General features: G+C 38.6%; 1 protein-coding gene across 2 annotated transcripts in view; it reads right to left on the minus strand.

The window, feature by feature from the left end:
- The window catches only part of LOC121738195 (ribosomal protein S6 kinase alpha-5-like), a 109181-nt gene that overhangs the window by 9864 nt on the left and 75030 nt on the right, over positions 1-24287 (minus strand). For both annotated transcript variants that reach the window (XM_042130107.1, XM_042130108.1), the window contains exons 7-16: positions 18396-18568; positions 17283-17364; positions 16363-16525; positions 15497-15609; positions 7604-7723; positions 7222-7326; positions 6736-6909; positions 4279-4394; positions 3521-3617; positions 3281-3383 (exon numbers count right to left, since the gene is read on the minus strand). In XM_042130107.1, coding sequence (XP_041986041.1) covers positions 3281-3383; positions 3521-3617; positions 4279-4394; positions 6736-6909; positions 7222-7326; positions 7604-7723; positions 15497-15609; positions 16363-16525; positions 17283-17364; positions 18396-18568 — 1246 coding nt within the window. The remainder of the gene's footprint in view (positions 1-3280; positions 3384-3520; positions 3618-4278; positions 4395-6735; positions 6910-7221; positions 7327-7603; positions 7724-15496; positions 15610-16362; positions 16526-17282; positions 17365-18395; positions 18569-24287) is intronic.

Here is a 24287-nt window from a genome sequence, read left to right on the forward strand (position 1 = left end):
AAAAACTCAGAACACTGTACAGTGTACAGCCTAGCCCATGACCCGGTAACCACTTGACGTTGAGTTTCGATGCACTTGTTTGGGCTATTTTCTCATTACCGTGGCTTTCTCATAGCGAAAGAATTATTTAAATTGGTTCAGTAGTCTCGTAACTCGTAAGTTAAATAGTAATAAGCAAACGATTAAATATTTCGTCTCTACAATATTAGTAAGTATAGATATTTAAAAATACATTAGTCCCAACCCAATTCGCAGTCTAAACTCAGTCACTGATGGGCTTTTGTTTAAAATATACAATAGGTAAGTACTTATCAAAGAAAATCATATACGTAGGTATGTAGTTAGGGACATAGTAGTTAATACAATCGATTCAAAATACTTTTAGACAGGTAAGTATATAAACAGTTCAACAACAAACAGGACACTGGACGTCAGGATAATGATCGTAAATTGCATATTTATTTGTAAAAAAATATGCTGCACCAGAAAAATGAAGATTTATAAAGCGATTTTATGTTCTTTCGTTTCATAGGTAGAACAAAATTATTTGTAATAATATTGATATTATTCTTGGTCGTTGCACCACAATTAAAACATTTTTTTTGTATTACAAAATGGGTTGACGGCCAAGGCCATTTTATTTTGTCTTTAAAATAGTTTTCAAAATCACTTCTTTTAAAAAAAACGATCTACATCAATCACGACAACCATTGACACGACAATCTAACACTGAAAGAATTTTTCAAATCGGACCAGTAGTTCCTGAGATAAGCGCGTTCAAATAAGCCCTTTAAAATAATTTCCCTCCGTTTTTTCCACATTTTCCTCTATTTCTTCGCTTCTATTATTCTTAGCGTGATAAAATATTGCTTATAGCCTTCCTCGATAAATGGGCTATCTAACGCTGAAAGAATTTTTCAAATCGGACTAGTAGTTCCTGAGATTAACGCGTTCAATCAAACAAACAACCTCTCCTGCTTTATAATATTGAAGTGTAGATAACATTTTTACTACTTTTCTTACTATTCTACTACTATTTTTCGAAAATGTGTCAAATAACTACCTAATTGACATTGCATCGATTCGATATATTTGTTCCTGTTTTCCTGAAATACAGTTACAGATTTGATCATTATTCTGAATGATCGTCATTATGTTTTTAGGGCTATTCAGGAAAAAGACGTTCAGGAAAATGAGGAATTCACTAAATTCGTTTATAATTAAGTATTGATATAAAGAAAATTATTAAGAACTTATAAATGTTGCGGGCCTTTATAACTTGGTATAAAAAAGTAGTGAAAAACAGACAAATGTTGGCACAGTCGAGAAATGTAAATGAGGTCTTATTTGGAAATTTTTGTAGAACGTATTTCAAAGAGAGAGAGAGAGAGAATAAAACGAAAACCTCTATCCACACCAAAGCACTGCGATCAAATAAAGTGAGCCAGCAGATTTTATCTCAAAATAGGTTTCAACCCGTCACGTTGAGTATATCGGCAAGGCATTCAAAACAAACAATGCGCAGGACAATGACGCGAATTTTATGAACATTTTATTATTATAACAAAATATAATTTTTAGTTATTTAATGTAAGTTGATGTGTTATTTGTTGATATCGGATTCTTCTCTTCTTTATCTTCAAATTAACATTAAATTTTTAATCCTTTCTAGCTCATTTTTTTTTATAAATAATAAATTGTAAGCGGCAGTATCGAAACGACACGCAAAAATTTCATAATTTGGTACTTTTTTTTATAATAACTTTTGAAATATTAACTCTACTTTCAAATAGTTTTAGCAGCATTTTTGTAAGTTAATTAGACATTGAAATGTGTAATGTTACATCGAATTTACGAAAGCGTTGTGAACCCAACTTTGAAGACATGAATTTAGTCTCTCTCAAATATTCGCCCCACTACACAATATTTATACCACAAGCGTCATTACGTCCGCGCTGGCCGGCAAAAAATATAAACAAAAACATGCCCTTGCATGTCGCGTGCGAACTCCGCCCCCTCGCCTCTGTCACCCCCGCGTCTCCTCTGGGACGATGTCGTTTTGTGGGACGTAATTAAATCACACATTAGAATTGATAAAAACTTTATTATATACAGGAATCCACATTATCGGCGTGTTATACGTAAACAAAGTATCGAATATACGCCACCGATATACGGCGCACAGTAGCGACCTCCAAAATTCGCGCGCCAAATAGCGGAACTAAGAAATACGCCGAAAAGCACTCCGGTGACAAAACAACGTCCATGCCAATATTTCACCCAGCCATTGTACTAACCTTAACACTACTTCTGGCTGAATTTGAGAGATGGTCAATCTTGCGTCCGTATACAGGATGCAACAAGTCAGTCGGACGCAATATCATCGGTAAAAACCGCCATGTAGGACGCAATATCAACTCCGGGGTGGAAATATATATATATATATATATATATATATATATATATATATATATATATATATATATATATATATAAATAAAACACAAAGGTGACTGACCGACATGGTGATCTATCAACACACAGCCCAAACCACTGGACCGATTGGGCTGAAATTAGGCATGCAGGTAGATGATATGACGCAGGCATCCGCTAAGAAAGGATTTTGATCAATTCTACCTCCAAGGGGTTAAAATAGGGGATGAAAGTTTGTATATAATAATATATATATATATATATATATATATATATATATATATATATATATATATATATATATATATATTATTATATACAAACTTTCATCCCCTATTTTAACCCCTTGGAGGTAGAATTGATCAAAATCCTTTCTTAGCGGATGCCTGCGTCATATCATCTACCTGCATGCCTAATTTCAGCCCAATCGGTCCAGTGGTTTGGGCTGTGTGTTGATAGATCACCATGTCGGTCAGTCACCTTTGTGTTTTATTTATATATATATATATATATATATATATATATATATATATATATATATATATATATATATATATATATATATATATATATATATATATATATATATATATATATATATAAAGGATTTGTCTGACGGTTTTTCCGTTTTGAAAGACGATCTGACTATACACTCCACATGGTGCGACAAAACTAAGTGAAAATAATTTAGAGTGTATAATCATGTACGTGTCTCTTATAATTAGCACAAAAAAAAAACTTTTCTGACTTAATTTGCCTAAATTAATTTCGCCTAACATCTGTCGCCTAGACTCAGTCCATTTGTCCCCTGCGTTTGTCCCATTATTTAATTTAAAAAAAAACTGACCGTCGACACTGAAGCTGCCGGCCCTAATGCGGTCCATGAACGCGGTGACCGGCTCGCGCTTGGACGTCGGCTCGAACGGCGCCCGCCCGCACAGCATCCAGTACTGAAACAAAATTTTGTAAATTTGAATGTTAGTGTTTCGTTGCTTTTGCTATATTTTAGTGTGCGAAAATTCAAAACGGTTAAAGTATTAAAGTAAAGGTTATTCGTAGTATGTAAGTCCTAAGTATGGATACTCACGAATATAACGCCCAAGCTCCACATGTCGCAGGCGGCGCCGTAGCCCGCGCCGCCGCCGCGCGCGCGAGAAACCACTTCGGGAGCCGCGTACGGCAGACTGGAAATAGAGAAGAATGTGATTATTATGTTATAGTCTATTTAATGTTGTCACTTATTAGGGTATATTCAGAACAGGGTAAGTTTGGAACAAGGTAAGTCCGGATCATTAAGAACAGGGTAAGCTTGGAACAAGGTAAGTTAGGAACAGGGTAAGTCCGTATCATTAAGAACAGGGTAAGCTTGGAACAAGGTTAGTTAGGAACAGGGTAAGACCGGATCATTAAGAACAGGGTAAGCTTGGAACAGGGTAATTCCGGGTCATTAAGAACAAGGTAAGTTAGGAACATGGTAAGTCCGGATCATTAAGAACAGGGTAAGCTTGGAACAAGGTAAGTTAGGAACAGGCTAAGTCCATATAATTAAGAACAGGGTAAGCTTAGAACAAGGTTAGTTAGGAACACGGTAAGTCCGAATCATTTTTCTTAACGCAATATCGCAATGGCTAATTTGGAAAAATACCATACATTATACAATATAGAAAAAAAATTGAAAATCTATTCACAGACGGCAGATATATCGTTGAACAAACTTTCAACCCCTATTTTTGTACCCCATACATGCCTATTTTGCAGTACAAGTGACTTGTAATCAAAAATATATTATCAGGCAGAATTATTTTTAATACGTGGTGGGGATGATGGTGATGTATGGTAGCTCACCTGAAGCACGGCGTCATCATGCGCGCGCGGTCCTCATCCGGCAGGCGGCGGGCGAACCCAAAGTCCACCACCTTAACACGAGCCTCCGTCACCCGCGAACTCGTCAGCAGGATGTTCTGGAAGATAAAGAATGGTATATTATAATTTATACTGAGCTTAGTATGTCAAAAACACAATTGAAGACATAATTGCCGTTTTAGGAAAACATTGATGAATTTATTAAAAGGTAAATAGTATGTTGTGCAACTAGTGCGATAAGTGGACAATCGATAGTGTCCGACCGAAGGTCTATTTTTGGCCGAAGCCGAAGCCGATTAATCGGCAATCGCCACAACCTTCGGCTGCAGCTGAAGCCGAAGGTTTATAATCTTAATCTCGACTCTTAGTAATTAATTTTGTTCAAAATTGTCTACAAGCTACAACGAACATTAAAATTATTTCAAAACTTCAATATTGAAGGTTTACTACAGAAGGTTTACGAAATGTAGGTAATTGTAGGAAAAAATGTAGCTGACCAGCTCATTCCCGAATGTTTTTTTATACATTTAACTAAGCAGGCTAACAATTACTAGTGTAAGTCCCATCTGATGGAAACTGGTTACCGTAATGCCTCGCGTCGTCTGCAACACCAGGGGTGCTACTGGTGCGTTGCCGCGTCAAGGGGTGTAATGAGGGGATGGGGGATGTGTTTATAGCCCTCTCACTTACTAAACGAAGCATATAAGCGGTAAAGCTACTATTCAATCAGAATTAGGCTACAACGCAACATATTTTAGTTATTAGCCAAAAACCTAAAATTTAGAATTTTGTCACCCTCCCCTCACTTCTGCTCACCTCCTAGACTTAAGCAGTGTTACTTATAAAAATTGTTTATCCTTAGGATATTCCAAGCTTAAACTAGGAATAGTTATACTCGGTATAAATTAGGAATAACCTAAGATTATTTTATAACTCATAAACTCGGTGTAAGTTTGTCATAACTATACCACCGCTATTCCCGATGCACTAGACGGCAACGCCGCAAACAGACAGTACTATTAGATAAAACAAAGTAAAAAGTCGGTTTATGTCTGTGAATTCTGTTAACAGCTGCTGTTAACTATAAATCAACAGATGAGAGTTTTACCGGGAATATGAAAGAGTGATGTTGTGTTTTTGTATTGTTTTCCTAAAATTGTGTTATCTGAGTTTTTAATGTGAAATATTGGTGGAATATTAATCCATTACTAATTGATATTCATAATAATGCACAAGTGTGGGCAAGACTTGTTACAATTTCCAAAAACTACTAAGTACTAATTTACTGAGTCAACTGACTTGATTCTTTAACAGTAACTCCATGGACTTTTATTTAGACTCTGACTTTGGACATGACGATTGAAAAACGATGCTGTTAAAATTGTAACAAGAATAGTTTTCCCGCTATTTACTCGACATTGGCCTTGGTTTATTAGCTATAGTGCCATTTATTGAACGCCTCCGTGGTCTAGTGGTATAGAGCGCGGCTCTTGACTCGGAGGTCGTGGGTTCGATTCCCGCGTTGGAAACATGTTATTTCCAAGTTTGGTTAGGACAATGCAGGCCGATCACCTGATACCGACGTTAAACTAGGGCTGGGGTTGGTATAACGATGGTATAACTTTTGTATGGGAGTTACACCAACCTTATACTAGGTTTAAGTTGTACTTTGTTTATAAGTCGCGATTTTGCTTATTCCAAGTTTATTCTGAGTATAACTTTTATACTCGGTTTATAAGTAACACAGAAGGACTTTTAGTATGTTTTGTCTCTAAGCACCCAAATTAATTTCCAGCATAAATCTCTTAGGTTCCCGCTCACGCATTCTACAACTACTTTATTGACTGTACTATTGTAAAAAATAATAATTTCTTTATTATTTCGCAAATAACAATAATTAGACCAATCAATCAGTCTTTATTTTACTCGACTAGACCGAAACTAGACTATAAAATAAACAAACAGTAACATCTTAATAAAAAAATTAAATGATTTATTAAGAAGTTAGTGTTTGTTTATTGTATTTGACAGTGACTCCCAGCGCCCTCTCCATACACGACCGGTCCGTCGCGTCGCTCTCTCACGAATCACGATTCACATTTCACACAGTCTTTCGTAACAGTTCGTTCAATTTCGACGGTTGCTCGGACCTTCGGCGAAACCTTCGGCTTCGGCCTAAAACCCGGCCGAAGCCGAAGGTTCGCCGAAGATGGTTTTTTTGGCCGAAGGCTTCGGCCGCCGAAGCCGAAGTCGAAGCTTCGGTCGGACACTAGCAATCGACAACATCGCACTAGTTGCACATACTTTTTTTTATTACGAATATGTTGCCCACGTATGCTGTCTTGCCTCATTATTGCCGTCCGTCACGTGTCTCCACAGCAATATTTTAAAGCCTACTGCTATCCCACTTTATTACTATCGCCGTCCCGCAGCACTCACCTCGGGCTTGATGTCGCGGTGGACAACGCGGCGCGCGTGCATGTGGCGCACGGCGAACGCCAGCTGCGCCATCAGCCGGCGCGCGGCTCGCTCGCCGATGCCAGCTGGTGAAGCGAGCAGCGCTCGTGACAGCTCGCCGCCAGATACCAGCTCCGTCACAATGTACGTGAACGCCTGCCAAAAAGAAAACTAACATGTAAATATAAATCAATACAAGCCGCATACATCCTGACCGCTGGGCAAAGATCACCACAGATTGGGTAACAGACGGTATACGATGACGCCGTGGCCAGCCTCGAAAAATGTGATTTAGAGCTTGGTTCTTGGCTCAGACGAGTCAAGAAGCCTGTCAAGAAGTGAGAAAGAAAGAAAATGGTTCAAAGTTTGGTTAGCACAATACCAGTGTCAGATGGCATAATTCAGACGGTGATAAATCACCCTTCTTATTTCTAACGTAATAAAGTCGATAATTGCTTCAAAACTTACCGTGTCATGTATGACCTCGTGGAGCGTGACGACGAAGGGACATCCCTGGCACAGCCTCAGCAATTCCACTTCGAGTCGCACGTCCTTCTTCTGGGTAGATATTATCTGTGGATAATAAAACAACCCTAGTTATAACTTGTTATAAATAAAATAACTTAGACTAAAAGCGTGGCAGCTGTAGGCATTTTTTGTAATCAAAAATATTTATCAGGGTATGATTAACTTGACATTGATACGGTATTTATAAATTGTGTTTACAAATGTGCCGGACGCAGAATTAATTATCCGGTACTACCCTGTCTCAATTTACCCTGTCCGAAATTATCCTGTCGGGACATACCCTGCCCGAAATTACCCTATCCGTAATTACCCTGTTCCTTACCTTGACTGCAAACTCCCTGCCGGTGTCTCGCTCTATGCACTTCCGGCAGACCGCGTACGAGCCGTCCCCGAGCGTCGGCGAGCTGAGATCCACCGCGTACTTTTGGAAGAAGGGCGAGTCCTGGAAAATAAAAAATAAATCTAAATAAATAAAAGATTTTGACGAAAATATCTAAAGTCTAAAAGCCTCACTCAGAGAAATGATGATTTAACTCCAATTGAATGAAGAGATTGACAGATAGTGTATGAGGCGTATGTCAAACTCTTCATTTAATTTCAATTAAGAGGGCGACTAACCCCAAAAATTAAACATCGTCCTTCTCTCTTCACACTCACGCCCGTCTTTCATATGCCAGGTGAAAAAGAACGACGCGGATTCATCGCCAAATTTTAAAATCGACACTCTAGGGTTAGTCGCCCCCTTAAGTATTTGTTACAAGATGTTCCGCGCGGCTTCGCCCGCGTAATTTAGGAATGTCACGGAAACCGTACATTTTTCCGCAAAAAAAGAAACCTATGTCCTTTCACGTGGTCTATTCTTCATGTGTGCCAAATAACATAAAACTCCAGTAGTTTCTTAAGATAATAAGCAATTTTAAATATTTTCCTCCGTTTTTTCCACATTTTCCTCTATTTCTTCGCTCCTATTAGTCTTAGCGTGATAAAATGTAGCCTATAGCCTTCCTCGATAAATGGGCTATCTAACACTGAAATTTTTTTTTCAAATCGGACCAAAAGTTCCTGAGATTAGTTCAAACAAACAAACAAACTAACTAACTAAATAACTCTTCCGCTTTATAATCTTATATATAAAATTCTCGTGTCACAATGTTAGGCCGCGTACTCCTCCGGCTTTAAGTACTGATTTTAACCAAATTTTATATGAATACTTCTTTAGTCACTTCAATAAAATAATACTATGGGCGAAATACTTTATAATTATGGCAAAGAAACGTTTGCCGGGACAGCTAGTATTAGTACTCGTATAGATTAGTCTCTGAATGAGGCAATAGGAAAGCTAAATTTATGCATTTGTATATTTTTTGGCCATAGATTTGAATTGTTTCACATGTTGTCTTCAACAAGATGGCGCCCGCAACTCCGATGCGCAGAAATTCGTTTATGACGCTGGAACAGTTCATTTTAATGTGATAAAAGTTATCTCGGGGATTCAAAGTATCTCCATGCCAAATGTCTGCAAAATCGGTTCAGCGGTTTGGGTATGCATGAACATTGAACAGGTAACAGACGGACAGGCACACTTTGACATCCATACTAATATTATAAACAGGGATCGGAACCGGTTTTGCAAAACCTGTTAATTTCGTTCGATAAACCGATATAATTTCGTTCCTCCATAAAACCGGTAAATTGATAGAACAAAATTTTTAAGCTCTCACAAACCGAAATAAACCGGTTTGAGCGGCGTGCGGCTCGCACCTTTGCATCGCCGCGCTGTTGCCGCTCCGCGCTATCTCTCATCTCGTCGCACGCGCACCTTTCTTCTCTATCTCGATTCTCGCATGCGCGGGGTTTGTTTACTATTACTTCGTTCGTCCTTCGCTGCGAGTGTTGGTTTCTTCTTTTTGTAAATTATCAATAATTATGGGAAGAAAAAAGGAAAACAAAATATATTCGATGTTTGCATTTGACGAAAACACAAAAAAGTCCAAATGTTTAGTGGAAGGGTGTAGTCCATATTTAACCATATTTATATAATCTGACAAAAGTTGGTTTAGCTATTCCACCAACAAGTGTCAGCGTCGAGAGGCTTTTTTTCTCATTAAAATTTGTACTCAACAATTTAAGAATGCGTTTGCAAGACTCCATAATAGATGATGTAATTATTGTTAGAAATAATTGTTTGTATTCCAAATAATTTCCTTAAATTTATGCCCCAGTCGGATCATTGTTGCCATTTAATAACGAGTAGTTGGGCTATTAGTCCCCAAAAATTTTGGTCCCAATGGGACGAATGACCTGAGATAATTAAAGTATTTAAACTAACGTTAATAACTGTTAAAGTCTCGTAAAACATTACATAAGGTTATAATTTTATAAATAGTTTTAACGAATGTAACTACACTGATTTCAGGCATTTTTAAATTTTAATATTTGATTTATTATATAAAAAATGTAAAATAATATATTTTGATATAAATTATAACCACAGCAATTACTTAATGTAACATAGGATTATTTTTGTTAAAAAATTGTAATATTATTGAAAATAAGAAAAAATAATGTATGAAGAGTATTACTCATACTTCAATAATTATAATAATATTATTTGAGTTACCTACTGGCAATTCTAATATTTTCAAACTGTATTATGAACTATAAGTTCACAATTACAAGGTGCACCTAAGATGTTTTATAATAAAACCTGTGAATTTATTTTATAGAAATAATCGGCCAAGTGCGAGTCGGACTCGCGCACGTAGGGTTCCGTACCGTTAAAGAGGAAAAAAATGCCAATTTTTTTTATATGAGAGACCCCCTTAATTTTTTATTTTATTTAAATATTATTATTAATTATTGAAGTACACATAATATAATTAAGGCATTTATGTAAATTTCAAGTTACTAGCTGTTACCATTATTGATTACGAGCAAAAAAGGCAAAAAAAATAACGTTTGTTGTATGGGGGCCCTCCTTAAATATTATTTTTTTTGTTTTTAGTATTTGTTGTTATAGCGGCAATAGAAATACACAATCTGTGAAAATTTCAGAAGTCTAGCTATAGCGGTTCTTGAGATACAGCCTGATGACATACAGACGGACAGACGGACAGACAATGAAGTCTTAGTAATAGGGTCCCGACTCCCGTTTTTACCCTTTAAACTCAAACTCAAACTCAAAATTTTTTATTCAGAATAAATTTTTCAAATATTCTCTGAACGTCGGGGCTACACAGATGCCTACCACCGGTTCGGGAACTAACCCGGCGAGAAGAACCGGCGTAAGAAACTCGCACGGGGCCATCTTTTTCTAAAAAGATGGAAAATTACAAAAAATATATTATAAAATAACAGTGTCATTATGACTAAATAAAATACAACGAGTGTACAATTATTATACATATTATAATGAAACAGCTCTGCAGGGGGCGACCTTATTCCCATGGTGTACTATCATTCATGAAATCAGTAACTTTATAGTACGCTTTGGTACACAAACGTTCTTTAACAACTTTTTTAAATCTATTAATTGAGAGATTTTGAACGATTTCTGGGATCTTATTATAAAGGCGTATACATTGACCTTTAAAAGAATTTTTGACTTTAGTAAGTCTAGTCACCGGAATTTCAAGCTTATGTTTATTACGAGTATTTCTCCCATGGGTATCACACTTTTTCGTGAATTGATATATATTCTTTTTAACATATAATACATTTGATAGGACATATTGAGAAGCAACAGTTAAGATTCCAGTTTCCTTAAATTTTTCTCTAAGTGAAGTATTACGGGCCAACTTGTAGATTGCCCGCACAGCTCGCTTCTGCAGCACAAAAATTGTATTTATATCTGCAGCATTGCCCCACAGCAAAATGCCGTAGGACATAATACTATGAAAGTAACTAAAATACACTAGACGTGCTGTTGTTTCATCTGAAAATTGTCTAATCTTACTTACTGCATATGCTGCTGAACTGAGTCTGTCGGCCAACCCAGCAATATGAGGGCCCCACTGAAGCTTGGAGTCTAGTGTAATACCTAAAAATACAGCTGTATCCACTAGCTCCATAACATCACCATTTAAAAGCACATTGGTTTCCGTTTGCCTTACATTGGGCAATTTGAATTTAATACATTTTGTTTTTTTACTATTAAGTAAAAGATTATTAACACTAAACCAATGTACAATCTTTGAGGCGTTTAGGCGTTTGATATTGAATGTAAGAGATGTATCATCAGCAAATAATACTATCCCATGTTTATCTTTAATTAAGAATGGCAGGTCATTTATATAAATAAGAAACAGGAAGGGTCCTAATATAGACCCCTGTGGGACCCCCATTTCAATTTTTGCACCAGCAGATTTTTTACCATTTATCTCAACCCTCTGAGTTCTATTTGACAAGTACGATTTTAGGAGGGCGAGTGCTGTGCCTTTTATGCCATAGTGACAGAGTTTCCTGACCAATGTTTTGTGTTGCACGCAATCAAAGGCCTTTGAGAGATCGCAAAAAACTCCTAGAGCATCCTGCGACGTCTCCCAGGCATTAAAAATACTACTGATCAATTCAACGCCTGCGTCTGTAGTAGACCGTCCCTTTGTAAATCCAAATTGTTTATTGTGTAAAATATTATTTATATTAAAGTGCGTTAGTAATTGATTCAGTATTATCTTTTCATAAATTTTACTCAATGTCGGTAAAATAGATATAGGTCGGAAATTAGACGGGTCCAACTTACTACCAGATTTAAAAAGAGGTAAAACTTTACTGTGTTTCATTAGATCAGGAAATACGCCACTTTTTATACAATCATTAAATATAGTCGCTAAGTAGGGCGCGATAACATCGATTATAGATTTAATAACTTTCATTGATAGGCCCCACAAATCAGTAGTGTTCTTAATATTTAGTAAATTGAAAGTTTTTAAAATGTCTTCAGGACCTACTTCTTTAAATCTGAAGTCGATATCACATTCATTTACATTTTCTTTAAGTAACAATATAGCATCATCAGGAGAGTCCTTCAGGTTACTTGTAATTGAAATTGAAACTGGAATGTCAGCGAAAAATTTCTCAAAAGCAGTCGCAACATCATTGTCGGAAGTTATATTTTTGTTATCTATATTTAATTTGAAATCTGAGTTGTGACTGGCGACTCTTCCAGTTTCACTTGCTATTATTTGCCACGTTGTCTTTACTTTATTTTTTGAATTCTTAATTTTATTTCTAATGTGAATAGATTTCTAATGTGAAAATATTTAAGCAGCCCTGCAGACTTGCTTAAATATTTTTGAATATAATCTTACATAGTTTATAAAGTGTTCACTTTGATTTATAGTTCTTTCATTATAAAGGTCATACAGTTTTAATCTGCTTTTCATAATACCTGGTGTAGCCCATTCACTAAATTTACTCTTATTGTTTTTTCCAACTGTCTTAGAGGTGAAGGTAGTAACAAAATGGTTTTTAATTAATTTGAAAAGATTACCAAATGTCATATCTGGACTACTATGATATTCTAAATTTCCAATCTTAGATATAATTTCACCCCTAAACTTCTCAATACGTTTATCATTAATTGGAATACAAGTACTTTTGTTTTTACATACTTTTTTGAAATTCTTGTTCATGGGGAAAATAGCTCGTTGTCCACAGTGATCAGAGCTTAGTATGTTTAAGACTTCTTTCTTTAAGGAGTCTATATTGGTAAAAATATTATCAATGCATGGAAATTTTAAGGCCAAACTCTACGGATTTAATCTGGTAGCATCACCCATGTGCGAGTGCTCGACCGAAGGCAACATGTTTGAACAAACAGCTCATCATGTTCTCTGGGAGTGCAGTCTCTGGCAGGACGAAAGAACTACAATGCTAAACAACCTACTCTGCACATCTGGTGTCGCATACTACGGTGATCTCGTGGACAGCGCTAGGAACTTCCGTGCCTTCAAGCGTTTTTGTCACAATTACTATTGGCAACAGTCTAACACAATAAATTAGTTTAGCTCTAGCATAGTAGTCACTATTATTATTAACGTTAATTCCCGTGGTGCTTCTCCCCTTCAGTTCTTTGACTTTCGGTCACTGCAACTTTGTGCTGTCTCCCGCTTTATATTGGGGAGGGAATCTGGAATTCTTCCTACTCCTCCTATTTTCTTCTGATTAATTTCGTTGCGGGTCCCAAGACAGCTTTAGCATGTCCCTCGGGCTCCCTGAGATCATATCAAAGGGTTTTCGTGGTTGGATGCCGCTGCCGATCCTGGCGACACAGGAGATACAGTGGTGGGAATGTGTGGTGGGCCAAAGCCCGTTTAAAAAAAAAAAATCAATGCATGTAGCAGAGTTGCCACTGATCCTTGTGGGTTCATAAAACAAATTTGTCAAATTATATGATCTTAACAAAGAAGTGAATCTAACAGTGGTTGAATTATTGTCTAAAATATTTATATTAAAATCACCACAAAGTAAAATGTGTTTGTTAGATGCACTTATTTTTGTTAATAAAATCTCCATGTCCTTTTCAAATATATCATATAATCCTAGTGGAGGCCTGTATACACATATAATAATAAAGTTTCCCACCTCTACGCAGGCTATTTCAGTTGTTCGTTCTGTAGAGAGGCTCACTAAGTCCTTACGTTCTTTATATTTTAAATTCTTGTTAATTAGTATGAGTGAACCACCTCTTATGGCTTTTTCTCTGCAGAAAGAACTTGCCAGCTGGTGCATACTATAATTTAACATTTTACATTTGGGTACGGAACCCTAAAAATGATCACTTACCTCCGATACACATGAGTTATTATTGCGTGAAATTGAAGAACACAACAACACACATTATTGATTAGGAGTCAACACAACAAAAACAAATCTAGGATTCTATTTGTCAATTGACAGATTTGCATGACGCCTCACGCAATTTAAATCTGTCAAATCCATACAAATTAAGAAATGCATCTACGCGTCGCGTTGCGGTCTGAATTGACCCAAATGGGACGAAACGGCATCGACATTTAAAAAATTCCCGGCTTGTTCTAAATGCGGCGTAATCACGTAGGACGAATCGGGAACGACTCATTTAATTATTTATTTATTTTCTTTATTTATTTAGATCAGGCACCATTAAGTACCGTGATAAACTGATCTTATAAGGGTTGAGTTTTACTTTTTTTAAGGTACTTACAGGTAAAGATATACACCCTAAAGATAATAATAATATCATAATATTAATACGCGAACGAAAAACTTTGTAACCCTTTTTACGAAAAATGGGGAAACAAAATTTTATGCACCTAGCATGAAATTTTGCACAGTTATAGTTTATATGGTGAAGGAATGCACCGAGCTAATATTATTTTGAAATTATGCTCTTATCATACATTTTTTTAACAAATAAAACATTACACACACTACAACACACACAGATGAGAAATAACAGATTTTTGAGTGACAAGCCTATACATTCGAATTATAATCTTTTATTTATGGTTGAATTCTGTTGACAATAACTTGACAAATTGAAAATGGATTATAATTTTTATATTGAATCTAAGATACTATTAGACAATGCTTACACGGCCAGTCTGAGATCAGCTAAGTCCCGGAGACAAGAGTTGAAAAAAAATGATAAAGTTAATATTTTTTACAAAATATAAGTAGGTAGTAGTCCTAATGTCGTTGAAACTTAGGTCGAATTTCGACCATAGGGCGATCTCTAGTAAAGATAATTATGTAGACAAAGCTTAGACACAGAGCGTGGACAAAAATTACGATGCGAATTACAAAATAGATAATAATATGACACTTACCTTTCTAATTAACCGGTTAATTTCGTTCTACCAAACCGGTTTTACAGAAAACCGGTTTCATTCGATTGAAACGGTTTTAACCGGTAACCTAAACCTAAAACCGGAATTCAATCGGTTACGGTCATTGACCCCAAACCGGTTTGAAACATAAACCGGTTTCCGATCCCTGATTATAAATGCGAAAGTGCGTCTGTCTGTCTGTCACTTCTTCACGTTTTAACCGCTGAACCGATTTTGCTGAAATTTGGCATGGAGATACCTTGAGTCGCGGGAAAGGACATAAGATAGTTTTTATCCCGGAAAATGTGCAGTTCCGGCGCGATAAACTAATTTTGGCGCAACGGAGTTGCGGGCGTCCTCTAGTCTATAATATTAGTAAGATTTTGTATAATTATTTTACTGACCTTTGCCACCCATCCTTTGAGGTTGTCTTTCAGCTCGGCGGTCGCTTGCATCCAGAACTGGTCCGATATCACATTCTCGGAGAACAGTATACTTGGTGCCACATAGGAGTAGCCTGGAACGAAGATGTAGTTTTACGAATATTGCATACTTTATAGTTTAACAAAAAATCTAAGTCCATAGATGGATATTATGTGTGTTTATCCCACCAAATAGATTTGGCATCTGGTGGTAGTACTGCCCGAGCTTATTGTTGAATATTGACCTTATTATACGTGAGAGAGCCGTGCTTCGGCACGAATGGGCCGGCTCGACCGGAGAAATACCACGTTCTCACAGAAAACCGGCGTGAAACAGCGCTTGCGCTGTGTTTCGCCGAGTGAGTGAGTTTACCGGAGGCCCAATCCCCTACCCTCCCCTATTCCCTTCCATTCCCATTCCTACCCTCCCATATTACCCTATTCCCTCTTAAAAGGCCGGCAAGGCACCTGCAGCTCTTCTGATGCTGCGAGTGTCCATGGGCGACGGAAGTTGCTTTCCATCAGGTGACCCGTTTGCTCGTTTGCCCCCTTATTTCTTAAAAAAAATTCTTCCGTCTTCCTAACATTGCATTGCCAGGGCTTGTTATAAATTATAATATATTTTTTAAATACTTTTATAACTTTTCTCTTTTAATTTGTTTTGACAATCAGTTGGCGCCAACTTGATGAACTACAGCTACTATCTTCGTCTCGCTCTATCTACGTCTGTCTCACTCACCCAGAAACCTTTGTGACGTCATGACTACAAGCTCTCGCCAACGCTGTCTCTAAACATTACATGTCTGCAGCTATCTCCATCTCCTTCTCTATATATCTATCTCACTCACCCAGGAACAGCTTGTCGTGGTGTTTGGGCGCGTGCGCCGGCGAGTCAGTGGGCGGCATCTTGGTGAACTCGTCGGCGAAGTTGCACGTGTCGGCCGCGTGGGAGAGGGGAGGGACGAAGGGAGCGGGCACCTCGCGCCGTTCTACCGCCTTCCAGTCGAGGTTCTGAAAGAGACAGACAACTGGTTAGAGAGAGATACACATGACATGTTCGTGAGATAGAATGCTAATAATGACGCTCCACCATCTTCCAAAAACGGCGAGATTTTGAAGGAGGCGGGTGGAGTGTTAGAGAGAGATACACTTAGTCCGTCCAGTCGAAGTTCTGATAGAGACAGGTAGGGGTTTAAATAGAGGAGTTTGTGTTTTCCAGTTGCAGCACTAGAGCGTATATACGGCATGATTCTTAACGTTGCCAGTGCCGTAAATAGGGCGGTGCCACCGGTGCCCAGGCACAGGGCGTAGACTCTGGGGAGGCGCAAGAATGGCCAGACCAGGCAGACTCTTATTCTTTCGAATTGCTCCCGATAAGTATTTCCCGCTGCGCCCCAGAGATCATTTCCAATGTAGTAAAAAAAATCTTCAGCCGAACATATAACCTTCTCCTTTTTGGAAGCCAGTTAAAAAACAACGGTGCAACTTTATAAGCTCGCACAGGGCGCAAAAAAGGCTAGTTACGGCACTGAACGTTGAATGCGTCAAACTCTTCAAACAATCTCTTCTCGATTGTTTGAGTGTGCTTACTCTCAAATAAACTTACTTACTTTCAAATTAAACATTAACACATATCGGCATTGAACGCCAGTGAGCCGTATTATGCTGTGCATTCGGAAAATACACTTAGAATCGGCTATGTTCCCTTGTGTTGCGCCTCAACCTTAACTTGAGTAATGAAAATCGGGGCTCGGCCCGTATCACTCACCTGGAAGAACGGATGCCTCTTCAGCTCCTCAGCATCACCCTCACCACCGCCGAGACGCCGCCGCGGGTCCTTCACCAGCAGTCTGAAAATTTAAAGGAGAATTGAGTAAGATAGATTAGAAAATGCCTAAGTTCATGATAGGCCGATGTCTTATACGAACTAATTTGTAAGCATGTTCTGGGGAGATCATTCATGATAGGCCCATGTCTTATACGAACAAATTTGGAAGCATGTTTTGGGGAGACCATTCATGATAGGCCCATGTCTTATACGAACAAAGGAAGCATGTTTTGGGGAGATCATTCATGATAGGCCCATGTCTTATACGAACATTTGGAAGCGTGTTTTGGGGAAACATTGAAATCTACTTCAAAATATTTTTATTTTTAACCTCTTGTCGAAGTCCCAAACCACACTGCTGATCTAAGACAGATATTTGAAATCAGCTGCGATGCGCTTACCAGCTTCCAGACACCAGAGTTGTATCTTCTGGAACACTCCTCTTGATGAAATCTTGGGACTCTTGATCTTTGAAACTTCTACTCCCTGACCTCCTACTGAATGTTCATTGACCTCAGAGGCATAGCTGATAAGAGAGCATTTGCTTACCTCTTGATGACATTCCGGATCTCGTGATCATTGTAATGTCTAGTTCTTAACCATGCCTTACCCTTTGATGAAGTTCTTGTCTCCCGTAGACTTCAGCTGATTCGAGGGCATCTTTTAACCAAATCTTGTAGAATATTCCTCACCTCTTGATGAAATCCTGAGCTGTGTTGTGCCAGCCCCTAGGTAAATCTAGCCAGCCTCACCACCAGATGTTAGTCACAGCAGACTTTTATGTTCTAGAACTCACCTTTTGATGAAGTCCTGCACCTCCGGGCTGACGTCGTTGGGCACGGGGTAGGAGCACCTCACCATCCTCTCGGTGATCTCCTGCTGGGTGATCTCCCCCTCCACTGTCACCTGCTCACACCTGGAATAGCCCTCACCTCTTGATGAAGTCCTGGACCTCCGGGCTCACGTCGTTAGGCACGGGGTAGGAGCACCTCACTATCCTCTCGGTGATTTCCCCCTCCACTGTTACCTGCTCACACCTGGAATATCCCTCACCTCTTGATGAAGTCCTGGACCTCCGGGCTGACGTCGTTGGGCACGGGGTAGGAGCACCTCACTATCCTCTTGGTGATCTCCTGCTGGGTGTTCTTCTCTCCCTCCACTGTGAAGGGCGAGGCTCCGGTGAGCAGCTCGTAGGTGAGCACTCCGACTGACCACCAGTCCACGGCCTGAAAAGAAAGAGAGAGTTGTTAGTCACGATAAATCAGATTATTTTGTGTGGCGAGAGAAAATTTGTACGAAATATGGCTCTATATCTTAGAGTCCCGTACCCAAAGGGTGAAAAGGGACCTTTTGCTGTCTGCCCATCCCAAACTGGGTTTTGTGGTATATATTAATTGGGGTTCCGCCAAAAGCGCAGTTTAATAGTTATTTAATTTAAGAGTAACATTGTTCTACAAATAGAACAAATAACAATCCATATTAATTTTAGGACCATCAAATTAAAGTATGAAATCCTTTCTAACTCTGTTACCTACCACTTTCAAGATTTTTCGCAAAAATTTGTTTGTCTTATGAAAATAAAGCTACTCACAAAAAATTAGTTTGTTAGTAATAAAAAAACTGTTTTAGGGCTCCCTGACTATTCCACATATTATAGCGAGATGCAGGATTGTGGCGATAAATTAGGGTACCGCCACAGTGGGAAAAGAAAAAATCAGTGTTTTTTCAGCTACCTATCATAATAAGAAGCATTTCAAGTACACCACAGAGACAGACCATAATTAAAGTAGTCCACGTGTAAAACATTACCTCTATAATATATACTTTATACCGACTAAATAAGGTACATTATCGCACAAAGTACAAACCAATCGAGTGACCATAATAGCTGTCCCATTTCTCAAACAGATGGTCTCTCAATGCCGAGTCTAGCCGACGATAGCCGAAGACGGCCGAGGATACACGAGTATTGCTTCCGCACCGCCAACCTTGCTACGATACAAGGAAGGACAGAGTAGGGATGGCACAAGCTAGTTTTTTTATAAAATAAATACAGCTAAAAAACTAAAAACACGCTTAGCGTGCTAAAAGAGGTTTTATCGGTAGCTGTAGCAAAATAGAAGACGTAAGTGGATGTAATGGCTAATTAGCTAACAATTTGAAATTTGACGTTTTTTGCATAAATGAAATGGCCGCGCTGAGCGAGGTCTAGACTCACGGCAAGCTCATGTCAATGAAGCGATTCTATTGGTTCTCAATGACGCCTCCGTGGTCCAGTGGTTTAGATGGCACTCGACTCTCGGAGGTTGTGGGTTCGATTCCTGCGTTGGAAACAAGTTATTTTCCAAGTTGGGTTAGGACAATGCAGGCTGATCACCTGATTGTCTGACAAACTGTACGATGATCCATGCGTCGGATGGGCATGTAAAAAGTCAAATATTACAACAGACTTACATGACAGTTTTTATGTATGACATAAACAAAGTAAATACATTAATAAAAATTCGCATTTGAAAGTGTTCCAACGTTTTTCATGTTAATTTTTCCTTCTGACATTTATAATTGGGCAAAATTTTGCAGTGAAAGTGCACATATAATTAAATTATTCGTTTCCTTAGTTTAGTAACACGTACTTTAAACAATTTATTTTTTTATTTACTTACGATAAATTTTGATGCAATTTTTCAAAAGTTTGAACTTTTAACATGACTAAGCTGTTCAATTATTATTTTCAGATCTTTCTAAATATAAAACTTTATTTGCCGAATTATCGGTAAAAATTGTCTGCAAAACAATCTATTTATTTTAAAAATCGTTTGTTTAATGATTAATCATTTATAAGTTATAAGTTATAACACATGACACATCCCAACGCTGTAGTAGGCCAACTAGAAATATTATAAAAAATAAATATAATATGGTCGCCATTAAGCATTTGTGTATTAACCCAATTATAAATTATGAATGCAGTCGTGTTCTAAATGATCTAAAGAGCATGACTGCATTCATAACTCAATACGTATTTTGTGGGTTGATACACAAAATATTATGTTTAACAGCGTCCACATTTTCTCGCGGGTGGCTGCCCTAGCAATTATTATCAGTGATGTTCTCGTATCACTATCGCTAACCGGTTATCAGCTGTGTCAATCTGTTTGTATCTGTATACTTATAGAAGGAAGCATCTCCTAAGAAAGAAGAGAGTATCTATACTGTACTCGGCGAAACATGGCGGTAGCGGTCATTGACTCCCTGTCAAAAAACTTGTCATTTTCTATACAGTGTGTAACAAAACTAAGTGATAATACTTTAGGGTGTGTATGTGTTCCTTGTAGAGAGTTCACTGTGAAAGTAGCAGCGCTGAAAGACCAAAATCTTTTTCACTTTTGTATGGGCAAGCGCCTCAGAGTCACGAGTTGCCACATAAGTGAAAAAAAATTTGGTCTTTCAGCGCTGCTACTTTCACTGTGAACTCTACAAGGAACACATACACACCCTAAAGTATTATCACTTAGTTTTGTTACACCCTGTAATCTGTATACAGTGTGTAACAAAAATAAGTGATAATACTTTAGGGTGTGTACGTGTTCCTTGTAGAGAAGCCACTGTGAAAGCAGCAGCGCTGAAGGACGAATTTTTTTTTTCACTTTTGTATGGGCAAGGGCCCAAGCGTCACGAGTTTCCCCATACAAAAGTGAAAAAAAATTTTTGTCTTTCAGCGCTGCTACTTTCACAGTGAACTCTCTACAAGGAACACATTCACACCCTAAAATATTATCACTTATTTTTGTTACACCCTGTATACCGCGATTGACAATGGACTAGGAACATCTGACACTTCATTAAGTTTTTGAGTGGGAGTCAATGACCGCTACCGCCATGTTTCGCCGAGTACAGTATAGAGTAATAAAGAGAGAGAGAGAAAGAGATTTGTGATTGCCAGCAGCCAGCTCATGTGGTTAGGCTAGAAAGAGTTTCTTTCTCCGGTAGAATAGACAAAGTGACAAAATGACAATGTATCGTCACTTTGTGTCAGTTTGTCCCTGAAATCTGTCAGTTTGTTTCTAAAATCTGTCAGTTTGTTCCTTAAATCAATCAGTTTGTCCCTGAAATATGTCATGGTTGGTATTAGTATTAGAAGTTTACTTTAGGGTGTGTTTGAGTGCCCTGTATAGAGTTGACTGTGAAAGTAGCAGCGCTGAAATAATTACTTTTGACTTCAATATTTCTATGAGAAATTCAATGTCATGAATTTTAGCTATGCAATAATAATAACCTCCTCCTTTTTGGGAGTCGGTTAAAAGAAGTAGAACGTCATTCGATAAAAATCGGACCCCTAATGTAAATTCCTTCTAGCAATTTCTAGAACGTGACCTTATTAAAACTAACCTCGTCCACTGGAAAATCACATTTATTACGATAAACATAAGTTTTAAATTAAGTTAGTAAGCGGCATGTAAGCGGTGTAATTTTTTTTTCTAGAAGAATCTACAGGAACTAAAATGGAAGGTCTGAAATTTTAACAAACTAACATAATTAATAAGGTAATGTAGATTGTAAAACATTAAAAAAGGCGATTATAAAAATTCCCAAGGTGAGATTTTGCTTCCTTAATATTATGTTAAGCCTTCATGTATATCTATGTATTTACAAGATTTTTTTTTATGAAATAAGGGGGCAAACGAGCAAAAGAGGTCACCTGATGGAAAGCAACTTCCGTCGCCCATGGACACTCGCAGCATCAGAAGAGCTGCAGGTGCGTTGCCGGCCTTTTAAGAGGGAATACGGTAATAGGGGAGGGTAGGGATGGGAAGGGAAGGGAATAGGGGAGGGTAGGAAAGGAAATAGGGTAGGGGATTGGGCCTCCGGTAAACTCACTCACTCGGCGAAACACAGCGCTAGCGCTGTTTCACGCCGGTTTTCTGTGAGAACGTGGTATTTCTCCGGTCGAGCCGGCCCATTCGTGCCGAAGCATGACTCGCCCACGTATAACATAAAGATAGAACGTAAAGATGTAACAAAACTAAGATAGTAAGTATAATTAATGTTTTCCTTCTATAGAGTTCACTGTGAAAGCAGCAGCTCTGAAAGAGCAATTTTTTGTGATTTGTATGGGCAAGCGCCCCAGCGACATAAAACCCATACAAATCACAAAAAAAATGCTCTTTCAGCGCTGCTACTTTCACAGTGAACTCTATAATATTTAATATTATAAGGGGCACATACATACCCTAAAGTACTATCACTTAGTTTTGTTCATAAAGTTAATATACCTAGCGGAATAGAGAAACAAAGGCCTGAGCAAGCGAGATGTCACTATCAGTAACACTGCGTGGTAAAAAGGGACGTGCGATACATGACAGCAGCACTCTTTTTTTGACGTCCAGTCGGCACGTGCCGCACGTTGACAATTTAATCTCATAGAATTCATGTTCAATGATGCTTGTGTAAGTGTATACGTACACATATTTTTACACTCAGATGAAACCAATTTCGGTTTCGTTTGACAGCTCGAGATTGTTGCTCTATTCCGCTAGGTATATATTAACTTTATGGATTTGTTACACCCTGTATGACAAGCGACATAAGAGACTCTCAAGTTGAGTAACGTTTGAATGGCCGAAATAATTGTGCGAATACGTTTGACATTGGCTGCTGCACGGCAAGGTTGCCTGCCTAACGTTTTCTGTAATATCACAGAATAGATAATAGTACAAGTTAAATACATTAAAAACCTCTGTTGTTCAGTGCTAGAATGTGGCTCTAAAAAGTCGTGGGTTCACTTCCCGCGTTGGAACTATGTCATTTCCAAGTTTGGTTAGGACAATGCAGGCTGATGACCTGATTGTCTGACAAGTAAGATGATCCATGCGTCGAATGGGCATGCAAAGTTCGGCGCCTGCGGGGCTAAAATGGTCGCTTTGAAGAATCATGATATGAATCATAATATGATTCATTTTTCTAAAATCGCAAAATGCAACTCTGCTTGCAATTCATTTCTGTATTTTCGTACAGTTGACTTGACATTTGTCAGTTTGACAGTTTTCACGATTCATTTGCTGAATTGATTGAGAGGAATTGCTAAATGTGACCATTTTAGCCCCGCTGTTCAGTGCTAGAATGTGGCTCTAAAAAGTCGTGGGTTCGCTTCCCGCGTCGCGTTGGAACTATGTCATTTCCAAGTTTGGTTAGGACAATGCAGGCTGATCACCTGATTGTCTGACAAGTAAGATGATCCATGCGTCGGGTGGGGTGGGCATATTCTAAAGTCGTGTGCCTGATCTCATCACAGTCGTGACTCGTGTCGGTCGTCCGTCCCACTGGGTTATGAAATAGGTGATGACTTATGAGAGTAAAGGAATAGAGATTAGAGAATGCTCTATAAAATAACTGGTCTGATTTCAATGAAACCGGCGTCCGGGAATAGAGTCTTGTGTACTGCACACTAACTTGCCCACTAACTCTGGCCTGGTTTCAATGAAACCGGCCACCGTCACCGAAACAGCTGTGGGAGGTGCTATTTTGGCGTGGCGACGCACCACCGGCGAGCCAATATGGCCACTATTAGAGGCAATCGGAACAATACTTGGCCGAGTGACCTCTATCGACAAATGGAGTGGGGCACTGATTACACTAATACTAATGCATAGTCAACAGCTAGGTATCTTACAGCTTTAGGAAAGCGTGGTAGAGCCATGATTCGGCACGAATGGGCCGGCTCGACCGGAGAAATAGCACGGGCTCACAGAAAACCGGCGTGAAACAGCGCTTGCGCTGTGTTTCCCCGAGTGAGTGAGTTTACTGGAGGCCCAATCCCCTACCCTATTCCCTTCCTTACTATTCCCTTCCTTACCCTTCCCTATTCCCTCTTAAAAGGCCGGCAACGCACCTGCGGCTCTTTTGGTGTTGCGAGTGTCCATGGGCGACGGAGGTTGCTTTCCATCA

The sequence above is a fragment of the Aricia agestis genome, chromosome 22, assembly GCF_905147365.1.
Source record: "Aricia agestis chromosome 22, ilAriAges1.1, whole genome shotgun sequence".
In the NCBI taxonomy this organism is placed as follows: Eukaryota; Metazoa; Arthropoda; class Insecta; order Lepidoptera; family Lycaenidae; genus Aricia; species Aricia agestis.